The sequence below is a fragment of the Notolabrus celidotus genome, chromosome 8 (assembly GCF_009762535.1).
Source record: "Notolabrus celidotus isolate fNotCel1 chromosome 8, fNotCel1.pri, whole genome shotgun sequence".
Classification (NCBI taxonomy): domain Eukaryota; kingdom Metazoa; phylum Chordata; class Actinopteri; order Labriformes; family Labridae; genus Notolabrus; species Notolabrus celidotus.
Window position 1 is genome coordinate 3,773,792 of NC_048279.1, and position 12,500 is coordinate 3,786,291.

A 12,500-nucleotide genomic window follows, 5' to 3' on the forward strand; every position below is an offset into this window, starting at 1 on the left:
AGAGGAGGCCGAGTCGTCCTCAGAGGTCCGCTTGTCTCTAGACGGGCGGATTCGAACCAGTAAAACACTGAATAAAGCAGGTTCAAGTTAAAAACCAGTGTTTGACTGAAGATCTTTGGCAGGGCTCCACGGGGGGCTAACGTTAGCTCGCTCAGGGTCATCCGATGACTTCACTTGTTAAAAGCTGAAGTTAAAAAGGTCCCATGTCTACGGAGAAGCACGTGATGTGACGGTAATCTGTGATATCAGACATGTTTTAAAGCTTTAAACTACACACTGATTGGCTGTGGCTGCGTTTACTTCTGTTGGATCCTTTCAGGTTCTTGCTGTAGTTCTCTCTTTAATCAACCTCTGTGGACTCTAGATCCTGACAGACCCTGATTCCAAAGACAGTCCGGACGCCGTGTCGCTATAATCAGCTACACTTAGCGTGGTTTAGCTTGAGTAAATATGAACAGAAGACAACACGGTTACAAAGTTTATACATATTTATATAGAAACCTGTCAGAGAGAGTGAGAGATACCTCTGGTTCTCTGACATTCACACAGCGCCCGGACTCTTTCAGGATCAGGGCTGCAGATCTGTTAGCAGTTAGCATGTTTACATCATGGCGTCTGTTCCCTCGGGGTGTTGACGTGAACCGTACGGTGACGTGACTCTTTAAACTATCAGGTTCTGTTTTGTGTGTGAAGGCAGTAACAAAAAGCAGCACGTCATTAAATATCTGATTTAAACTATTCATAAATAAAGGTATCTATACACTGTACATATATTCACTCACATATAATCTGTAGGTCACTGGTTTTACGTCTTAAAAATCTCACTTAGTTTTTATTCATGTAAATATTTGATAGTTTCACCTCGGAGGTCGTAACACCTCTCTCTTTTTAGAGAAGATCATCGCTAACCTGTCCTGAGCGGAGGGCGGCGATCAGGACTTCAGAGTGTCTGACGGACTCAGCTGGTTCAGAGTGTGGGCATGAAGAGTCACGGAAAGGAAACAGGAAGCTCCGCCTCCACGAAGAGCGTGAAATCAGACGTCTGATCCCTGCAGGAGGTCACCGTGAGGTCGACGGGTACAAGAGACCGCTCTGCTTCATTCTACATCAGCTGGTCATGTGAAACTGGTTTACACGTCACTCATCAGGTCAGAGTGACACGTTTGCAGGATGGTCTTAAAGCAGTGAGAGGGAGAGTCTGTCACACCTGGTATCACGAAGAGTTCAGAGTGATCAGAGTACAGGTGAGAGCGCGTCAGAGACGTTTACGGCCAAATGAAACCAGATCTGTGTCTGGTCCGTCACAGCTCTGGATCTGATGGGTTTCTATTCTAGTCAGTGTGTTAACTTCCACTGGATCCGCAAGACTTCTATTATTGCCGGATGCCAGCATGACGCATCAATCTCAATAGAGCAGATGGAGCGGGACAGGAAGTCAGGCACCAAAACAAAATAAAAACCTGGTTAATTTTCAGAATAAAACACTCTGTGTTATCACCAGATCGTATTTCACTTAACTACAACAACAAACCGTCATGATGAGCGGAGTTTCTCTCTACGGCAGCTGTGAATCAAAGCAAACCAGGAAGTAAAACCTCGTTTTTTAAACTCTAATAACTAACCAAGAAGAAACTTTTCAGAAAAAAGAGGCCTTGAACACAAAACAGTCAAATAATAACTACATATCACCACAGCATACTGATGGGAGAAACATTCTTATGACATGTATTTACTTTTTAAAGTTTGACCGCAGCCCCATTCAAATGAATGGGGGAGACGGAGTTTCTGATCTATACTGCAGCCAGCCACTAGGGGGAGCAGTTTTTGTGGCGGCCTCACTTCAAGCAGAGCAAGATGACATCCATTTTATACCAGACACAGATCTGGTGGAAGTCCCGTGTAAATCCCTGTTCACACACATGCACTCTCAGGACAGTCTGCGTCCACTGTGTCTGCATCCTGTAAGAGCCTCTCTCCTCTCACACTCATCTTATCTCTGCTGTCTCATCTCAATATTCAGGACACATTATTTCCTGTTTGATTCAGAGACAGGCGGCGGGTTAAATACAGGACCATGCTGCACACTGACGAGCCTGCATCACCTGACCGGTCTACAATAACATTAACATCTGAGTGAGCCCAGGTGTGAACAGGTCCTCTGTGTGTGTGTGTGTGTGTGTGTGTGTGTGTGTTTGTGTGTGTGTGTAACATGAGCATCAGTAGTCAGCAGAGCAGCTCCTCTCAGAGTGTAACACCATGAGACACCAGCAGGGGGAGACGTGCTGATCTGGAGCAGCTGGATGGGAAAAAACATGACCTGAGATAACAGATTACTCACTCACACACACACACACACACACACACACACACACACACACAAACACACACACACACACACACACACACACACACACACAGAACTAGAATCCACAGAAATGAAACAGAACAGCGGTATGTAAACTGGAGGCTGTAGATGACATGGTCGGAATCTGCCTGGTGTTTGTGTGTCTGTGTCTGTGTCTGTGTCTGTGTGTGTGTGTGTGTGTGTGTGTGTGTGTGTGTGTGTGTGTGTGTGTGTGTGTGTGTGTGTGTTTTAACAGTTGCACTGACTCAGACAGTCTGTCAGTCTGAAGGTGTAACAGTCCTTTTGGGGGTGGGGGTTGGATTTGTATTTCCTGTCCATCGGGTCTCGGCGCTCCTCCCAGCCCTTAGCCCCGCCCCCTACACGCTGGTGATTGACGCGAGGCAGGCGCTGGGCTTCTGGAGTTTCTCTGGTTGGGTTCCGGCAGGTTCTGGGATGGCTCTGAAGGAGAAGGGGGGGCCGTTTCCGGAGGTGATGCCGAGGTGTCCGGGGCTCAGAGCCAGGTTCTGCCGACGGTTACTCTCCACGATGGACGAGGTGTTCGACGCTAAACTCTCCCTCGTCCTGCACACACACACACACACACACACACACACACAAGCACTCAGATGTTAGACAACAACCAACATGTTATACAACAGTAAATAACAAAGGTGTGTGAACCGCAGAGCTCAGAGAAGAAGGAGAGCTGAATGAGGACAGTTTCATGTTCATCCATCACAACAGGCAGAGAAGAATCCATCACCATGGATCACTGAGGAGGAATCACTGGGACTATTTTTATTCATTTTAAAATTGTTTTAAACATTTAAAACAACCTGCTAACCATACAGTATCCCTTACATATATGTCACATTGGGCATTTGTAGTACACTATTTTGAATTTGAAAATAAGTACAAATCATTGTTTTATTTGCTTAATAACAAAAATTTGCCTTTTTATTTGCATTTCCATAACATATATCAAAACTGAGACTTTGGAAGTGCAGTTTAACAACACATTTTATTTTCAGAAAGGCTTTAAGTCATATTGGGGGTCTTCTGTACGAGCCACTGTAGCTGTATGAAACTGAATTTAAAAAAAGCTGAAGGGAAACAAAACTAGTGCTGGGCGATAATTCGCTAACGTTAATTATCGTGATATAATTTTTCTGGATATAAAAATGAAACATTTTCGATAAAAATCCGATAGACAGTAGTGCTCATAAGATTACATACCCTGGCAGAATTTATAATTGGGTACTTTCTGTTGTCATTATGATCTAAAAAGAGTAGACACAGTTTGTTGGACAATAAATGGCTTCACTCAACCACTAACCATGAGTGAAAGAAAAGTTTTTCTCTTGTATTCATATTCTCTGGGGGGGGCTCAAAACCTAGCAGCTCAAAGCAGAGTCGTTAGTCTGACACTGAGTCGACTCTGTGTTAACTATTAACTTCATACACTTCATTAAATATACTTTCAGGATGTGGGTAAAGGAAGAGCACAGAGACAACTTCTGCTGTGAACAGGTTTAATGTCCACCGTGACCGTAGGACAACTGAACACTGAATAACCATGATGCATTCACTGCACTGTGGGAAACATGATCACTCCACCAGTAACCCTTAGTAACCTTAAAGGGGAGAGCACAACTCAAAACAATACTCTATAAACTGACAAACAATTTGATATGTATTTTTTTACATTGAAATTAAATTATGGAAATAATCTCAATCTGAGAGAAATAAGAATCTACGAACTAAAACTTCACAAAATCTAATCTTACATTAAAGGGGACATATCACGCTTTTTTCATCAATATATATTGGTCTAAGAGGTCCCAAAACATGTCTTTAAAGTTTATGCTCAAAAAAACACTGAAATCAGATTTTGGCATGCCTGAAAAACCCTCTTCTTCAGCCCTCCTCAGAACACTCTGTTTTCTCTCTGACCACGCCCCCTCAGGAAGTGGATGTGCCTCGGCTCTCCAGCACGTTGATCTAATGTTTACATGTTGGCTGAATATACACGGCTGCTGTTACTTCAACCCTCTGAATCTGATCCAGAATCTGATCCTGACAGAGAGGCGCCTGTAGCAGGACCTTTCTGAAGGATTGGTCACAGATTTAGTGTTTCTTGTTGTTTTATTTGTCAGTATGTCGACGTGTGTCTTGGTACACAGCTACAGCTATGAACATATAGCTATGTGGCTATGCTAATTAGCGCTAGCACTTATCCATGACAAATAAAAATCATCCACTAGATCTTCAAATCTGCAGACGTGGGGAGTAAAACCGACCTTTGTGTTTATTAAGACAGCCTACAACTAGCATGCCTCCCTCCTAAGCTCCTTGTTAGCACACATGTGTGCAGGTAATGAAAAACGGAGGAGGGATTCAGTATTATTTTATAGAGTCTATGGGCTGAACAAGCTCCGAGCTCTGACTCCCTGACAGACCGGATATTGTTGTTACGTAACAAAAACACTGAAGTCTGAAACGGCTCGTTTCACACACATTTACAGAAAGGTGGAGAAATCAGAACAGGGGCAGAATGGATTTTTTTCATTCTCGGGGGGTTTGTAGACATGCCAGGGAAACATATTTCAGGTAAAGAACCATTAAAAAGTCAATTTTGCATGATATGTCACCTTTAAAGACCTGCTTCCTGTTAGCACCGTCAGAAATGATGGATTCAAGAAGTTCATCAGAAAACTAAATCAGATACAAACTAACAAACTGTCTTCAACTTTCACTCAAGAGCAAAAATCTGACTTTAAATTTAAATGAAATATTTTATTGTGATAACATCATTTTCAATATCGCCCAGCACTAAACAAAACCTTTGTGTAATTAGCACCATGTCTGAACCAACTGTCTCAGTTGTACGTCTGTTAAGCAGCTTCGCCTGTTTACTGAAGGTCAAATGATAAGATTTGAACTATTTCTTGCCTCTGTGACACAAAGACACATCATATTTCTCACAGAGGGTAGTGGTTGAACTGATTTTGCAGAATTTGCAGTGGTCATACTTGTCACATTTCAGAGGCCAATGTGCTACCTGGTCAGTGTGAACATCCCCTGAACTCCAACACACTCTCCTGGGCAGTGGTGGAGGAGGAAGTGTGGTGTGATCCGCTGAATGTGCTCTCAGGGGCTTCAAATGTTTCTTTCTCCAAGAAAATGAGTTACTTTTCTCTCATTAAGTTCCTTGATTTTGTCTTTGGACAGTTTCCTGTTTTTACCTTTAACAGTTATGTTTTGTCGTCCTGGGTCGATGTTTGATTGTGGTACCTCATCTAAATCACCTGATTGACTAGTCTCTGAATCCCCACACTGTCTTGACTCATCACTCTCCATGTCTTTGTTGTTGGGTGTGTAATTAGGGTCATATTGGTCTTCATTGAAGCTACTGTCACATCTCTCAGACTCACTATCATCTCCAAAGATGACCTCAGGTTCCTCTGAAGAGTGTAGAGCTTATTCTTATTCATAGTAAAAATGAAATATGAATACAAATTTATGAGAATGAAACAATTACATTCAAATGGGACCAGCATAGGACAGCAGCAGCCGCTCAGCTCACAGGTTACATCAAATTGATCTATTCAGTACCTCTACAGGTTTCAATCACAGGGTGCATTTGTTTTAAAGAGGAAGAGACCTCTGAGTGGATCACTCAAGTCCCTGAACTAATCTCAACCTAAGGACTAAGCTAACTTCAGAGGCAGAAGCAGCAGCAGCAGCAGCAGCTCAGCCTGCAGCCCTCCCTCACATCCTGTGTGGGCTCAGAGCCTCAGATTTTAAGATTGATCTTTTAGGATTTATGCAGGCTTAGATCACAGGGTATATGTTTTTAGGGGAGGAGCAGACCTCTGTGGGTCACTCAGTTCCCTGAACTAATCTTAATCCAGTAATGTCATTAGCTCATATCTTTAGCAGCAGCTTAAGCAGGGTACACACTACAAGATGATTGCTGCCATTTTGGGCCCGATGTCCCCTCAGCAACACGTGTCAGCAAAGTCCTGATGTGTTCATGGTTCTCATGATTTTACTTCCCTCAATCTGCTTTGAAGACCATCAATAGAAAATAATAAACATGTGATCAGAAAACCATGGCATCAACTTTGATTACACGACAAGTTTTCAGTCAAACACTCAAAAATTAAACCAACGAGGAGAGGAGCGGGACAGATTGCTACTCCAGTGAATGTATCAGAAAGCTAAGCAGCCAGCAACGGTTAGCTGCCGTAGTCTTCCATGTATGTTTACTTTAAAGTCATGAAGTCACATTAGACCACAAGAGATTTTGGGAGTTTCAGTTTTAAGAGTTGTGACTCTGGATTCTGGTAAAATGAATCCAGCTCACTGCCTCACCTCCTGTGTCTACTTCAGAGTGCTAAGAAGACACTGATTTTATCATTCATTAACATTAACATGTTTCATACAGTGTCCTCCAGGTCATTAATTCATCTACTTTAAAGAAATGAACACAGCCTAAAACACGTCTGAGTACTCTCTAACTTTCATCACCCTGGTCTGCTTTTTAGGTCCACAAATATACGTCTGTCTCAAAACCATCAGAATGTTTTTAATTCAGTCCATATTTAGTTTAAAAAGACAACATATGAACATTTTTACTGTTTCATATAAAACATATGTTCAATTTAAATTTGATGCTAGCAACACGATTCCAAAACTTAGGACAACAACCATAAAACAGTGAAAAAGTTGTGTAATGCAAAAAAAATAACCACATGGAGGAACATCTCCAACTAATGAGGCTACTGATCAACAGGTAAGTCACAAGACTGGGTCTAAAAAAGACACTCCAGAGAGGCTGAAAGAGAAAGGTTCACCACTGTAGGAGACTCACTGCATTAAAACAGACATGACTCTGTAGTGGAGATCACTGCATTAAAAACAGACATGACTCTGTAGTGTAAGTCACTGCATTAAAAACAGACATGACTCTGTAGTGGAAGTCACTGCATTAAAAACAGACATGACTCTGTAGTGGAGATCACTGCATTAAAAACAGACATGACTCTGTAGTGGAAGTCACTGCATTAAAAACAGACATGACTCTGTAGTGGAAGTCACTGCATTAAAAACAGGCATGACTCTGTAGAGGAAGTCACTGCATTAAAAACAGACATGACTCTGTAGTGGAGATCACTGCATTAAAAACAGACATGACTCTGTAGTGGAAGTCACTGCATTAAAAACAGACATGACTCTGTAGTGGAAGTCACTGCATTAAAAACAGACATGTCTCTGTAGTGGAAGTCACTGCATTAAAAACAGACATGACTCTGCAGTGGAGGTCACTGCATTAAAATCAGACATGACTCTGTAGTGGAAGTCACTGCATTAAAAACAGACATGACTCTGTAGTGGAAGTCACTGCATTAAAAACAGACATGACTCTGTAGTGGAAGTCACTGCATTAAAAACAGACATGACTCTGTAGTGGAAGTCACTGCATTAAAAACAGACATGACTGTAGTGGAAGTCACTGCATTAAAATCAGACATGACTCTGTAGTGGAAGTCACTGCATTAAAATCAGACATGACTCTGTAGTGGAAGTCACTGCATTAAAAACAGACATGACTCTGTAGTGGAAGTCACTGCATTAAAATCAGACATGACTCTGTAGTGGAAGTCACTGCATTAAAACAGACATGCCTCTGTAGTGGAAGTCACTGCATTAAAACAGACATGACTCTGTAGTGGAAGTCACTGCATTAAAATCAGACATGACTCTGTAGTGGAAGTCACTGCATTAAAACAGACATGACTCTGTAGTGGAAGTCACTGCATTAAAACAGACATGACTCTGTAGTGGAAGTCACTGCATTAAAAACAGACATGACTCTGTAGTGGAAGTCACTGCATTAAAAACAGACATGACTGTAGTGGAAGTCACTGCATTAGAAACAGACATGACTCTGTAGTGGAAGTCACTGCATTAAAAACAGACATGACTCTGTAGTGGAAAGTCACTGCATTAAAACATACATGACTCTGTAGTGGAAGTCACTGCATTAAAAATAGACATGACTCTGTAGTGGAAATCACTGCATTAAAAACAGACATGACTCTGTAGTGAAAGTCACTGCATTAAAAACAGACATGACTCTGTAGTGGAGGTCACTGCATTAAAAACAGACATGACTCTGTAGTGGAAGTCACTGCATTAAAAACAGACATGACTCTGTAGTGGAAATCACTGCATTAAAAACAGACATGACTCTGTAGTGGAGATCACTGCATTAAAAACAGACATGACTCTGTAGTGGAGATCACTGCATTAAAAACAGACATGACTCTGTAGTGGAAATCACTGCATTAAAAACAGACATGGTTCTGTAGTGGACGTCACTGCATTAAAAAATGACATGATTCTGTAGTGGAGGTCACTGCATTAAAAACAGACATGACTCTGTAGTGGAGGTCACTGCATTAAAAACAGGCATGACTCTGTAGTGGAGGTAACTGCATTAAAAACAGACATGACTCTGTAGTGGAGGTCACTGCATTAAAAACAGACATGACTCTGTAGTGGAAGTCACTGCATTAAAAACAGACATGACTCTGTAGTGGAAAACACTGCATTAAAACAGACATGACTCTGTAGTGGAGATCACTGCATTAAAAACAGACATGACTATGTAGTGGAAGTCACTGCATTAAAAACAGACATGACTCTGTAGTGGAGGTCACTGCATTAAAAACAGACATGACTCTGTAGTGGAGGTCACTGCATCAAAAACAGACATGACTCTGTAGTGGAGGTCACTGCATTAAAAACAGACATGACTCTGTAGTGGAGGTCACTGCATTAAAAACAGACATGACTCTGTAGTGGAGGTCACTGCATCAAAAACAGACATTACTCTGTAGTGGAAATCACTGCATTAAACAGACATGACCCTGTAGTGAAAGTCACTGCATTAAAAACAGACATGTCTCTGTAGTGGAAGTCACTGCATTAAAACAGACATGACTCTGTAGTGGAGGTCACTGCATTAAAATAGACATAACTCTGGGGTAGGGATTTAAATTTTCAGTATTTTCCGTGATTCATCTTTGGAAATGTTAATGTTAAAAATGAAATGTTAATAATCGATTAATCATTAATAAAAAAGATAAATGTTTTCCATGTCAGAAACAATGCTAAATGCGTTTTTTCCACTAAATCAAAATTTCCTTCACAACACAATGTATATAACTGACAGTATTGTATATCTACGGATCGTATTGAGGTGTTTAAAATGTTAAACACACTGAATATCAACGTGTGGAGCAGGCTCATAATCTCATACAGTCATAAAAGTGAAGGCTCAGACTTCAACAAGGGAACTGAACAGAAACATATATCAGACTCACAGTGTCCAGTTTTCTGTCTACTCGTTCTTATTGAGAAAAATAAACATGTGAACGTGGTCAGGTGTCAGCCGGGAGTGCAACCGGGTCCTAATCAGTCCAACAGAGGAGGAAAAAAAGCGCCCGTGGAGACCTGTCACTCAGCCGCAGCCCCCAGCTGAGTGTCTCCACTGTGAGGAACACCTTCAGTCGGCTGATTCACATCCAAACATGCTTTAAAGTTAAAGCACCTCCCTGATAGCTGAACCAGATATGAGACCACATGATGTTTGTTCTATGTGATAGAAAATACAAACAAAAAAATGTGTTTGAGTTCTTAACAATCAATTAATCCATACTCCATTCATTGTTGACATCCCTACTCTGTAGTGGAGATCACTGCATGGACTCAAAAGCGCTTCCACAAACCATTCTCTGTGAACACAGTGCCTCACTGCAGGTTAAAACTGAACCATGCAAAGAGGAAACCATATAAACATGATCCAGAACCACAGAGACTTCTCTGGACCTGAGTCCGTTTAAGATGGACTGAGGTGAAGTGGAAAACTGTCCTGTGGTCTGATGGATCAAAGTCTGACATCCTTTTTGGAAATCATGGACGCTGTGTCCTCCGCTCTAAAGAGGAGGGGGACCACCGGGCTTGTTATCACCTCACAGTTCAAAGCCAGCGTTCCTGATGGTAAGGGGATCCTAAGAGTCCATGGCATGGGTAGCTTCCACATCTGTGAAGGCTCCAATAATGCTGAACTACATATACAGGTTCAGGAGCAACATATGCTGCCATCCAGACAATGACGTCTTCAGGAAGACCTTACATATTTCAGCAACACAACGCCAAACCACATTCTGCATGGATCACAACAGCATGGCTCTGTAGTAAAGGAATTCAGGTGCTGAACTGGTCTTCCTGCAGACCTGACTCGTCCTCCATTGAAAACATTTGGAGCATCATGAAACTAAAATACGACAAAGGAGACCCTGAACTGTTGATCAGCTGAAATCCTGTATCAGGCAAGACTGGGACAACATTTGACTTTAAAGTCCAGAACCTGGTCTCCTGGGTTCACCAACGTTTACAGAGTGTTAAAATGAGCAGATATGTTGTCTTTGCACTATTTTCAATTAAATATAGAACTTATATGATTTACAAACCATCACAATCTGCTCATAGCAACATGGTACACAGTGTCCTAACCTTTATGGACCTGGGATCGTAGGAAACTTAATTAAGATTCCGTTTTAATACTGATGATACTTGAATTATACATCAGCTTCTTCTAGTGTATGCAGTGTGAGTGTTCTTACCGTGGAGAGTTGAATCCGCTGTCCACAGTGACTGAGCTAGAGTCCATGCTGTCCAGTCGAGCAGAGTGAGCTGACTGCTGGTTCTGAGCGGGTTCTGGAAGGTTCTCTTTAGCACCAGGGAAGGCCAGAGTCCTCTCAAACCTCCTCTGAAGGTCCCTTTCCTTCTCCCTCTCCAGGAGCCACTGCATGGTCCCTGCTCCTCCCCCTCCCCTCCCAACAACACCTCCCCCTGACTTCTCATCCTCCCCTCTACTCTTAGCCCCGCCCTCCTCAAGCTCCTCGTCGTCTGACACATTGTAGTAGTCGAAGGAGGCCTCTGCTGCACCGGGAGTGGGTTCGATCCCCGCTGGGGGTGCGGACGAGGTGGCCACCAATGGTTTGGGGGCGTCAAAGGCCTCCTGGGAGTCAAGAGCGTCACAGGAGGAGGACAGGTTAGAGGAGACAAGGGTGGGGGGTTTCCTCAGCGAGCTGTACCCGGGTAAGGGGAGACTGGGGGGAGGTTTGAAGAGTGTGTCTTTACTAAAGATCTCCTTACGTTTCTCCTGACCAGAGGAGGCACTGTGGGGGGGTCGGCCGTTAGCCAGTGGTGGGTCAGGGAGAGACAGAGGTATTGGAGGCAGGCTGCCTCCCTTAGGCCCCAACTTTGACAAGTCCTCCTTACTGTCCAGGTGGTGGGGTGTCTGTCTGTCAGTCTGTCTGTCAGTCCCGCCCACCTTCAACCCTTCGTGGCTGCTCTTACCCAGAGTTCCGAGCGTGTTAGCAGCTGTGAGGATGGCCTCAGATGAACCCGAGCACTGGAAGTAATCATCCGGAGGGATTAAGGGGAGAAGTGGTTTGGGGGAATATGCAGGCAGGCTGTCCCTGCTCTTACTTTTCTCTAAGCTCCGCCCACCATCCAGCCCCAGAGAGTCCACAGGTAACTTAGCTGAAGGTGGCGTGGCTCGAGAGTAGTGAGAGGAGCTCTGGTTAGCCCTCAAAGTACCATCGTCAGTGTAGTAGCGGCTTCGTTCATCATAATAATCAGGCGGTCCAATGAGCCCAGCACCCAGCGGTCCTTTGGAGTTGTCCATGGACCGGGAGCGCTCCTTGGCCTTGTCGCTGCGCTCGTTCCTGGACTTCCTCTCCTGTGTGTGCGAGTGCGAGCGGTGCACTTTGGAGTGGTGGGCGGAGGGGCCATGGCTCGGCTCGGGGAAAGGCATCTCTGTGCGGCGCTTGGCGAGCTCTCCAGACACGTCCCACTCCGGCGTAACGGGCAGGTGTGAGGAATCAAGGATGTTGGGGTTGCTATGAGCCAGGTGAAGCCGGGCCCGCTGCCTTTCCATTGCAAGGGCGTGTTCCCGTGGCGAACGGGCCAGCGAGGAAGAGTACGCTCGGTAGTCTCGGTCAGCCAGCTCCAGGTCGCTGGGCTCACCGCGGGACGCCCTTGTCTTACTGTGTGAGCGACTCAGTTTGGCCTGAGA

At 43.8% G+C, this 12,500-nt stretch overlaps 1 protein-coding gene across 3 annotated transcripts in view; it reads right to left on the reverse strand.

The window, feature by feature from the left end:
* The window catches only part of LOC117817493 (storkhead-box protein 2-like), a 71,322-nt gene that overhangs the window by 2,619 nt on the left and 56,203 nt on the right, over positions 1 to 12,500 (reverse strand). For all 3 annotated transcript variants that reach the window (XM_034690225.1, XM_034690224.1, XM_034690226.1), the window contains 2 exons: positions 11,041 to 12,500; positions 1 to 2,926 (listed from right to left, as the gene is read on the reverse strand). The exon at positions 1 to 2,926 is cut by the window's left edge and continues 2,619 nt beyond it; the exon at positions 11,041 to 12,500 is cut by the window's right edge and continues 944 nt beyond it. In XM_034690225.1, the coding sequence (XP_034546116.1) occupies positions 2,722 to 2,926; positions 11,041 to 12,500 (1,665 nt within the window). In that variant the 3' untranslated portion in view covers positions 1 to 2,721. The remainder of the gene's footprint in view (positions 2,927 to 11,040) is intronic.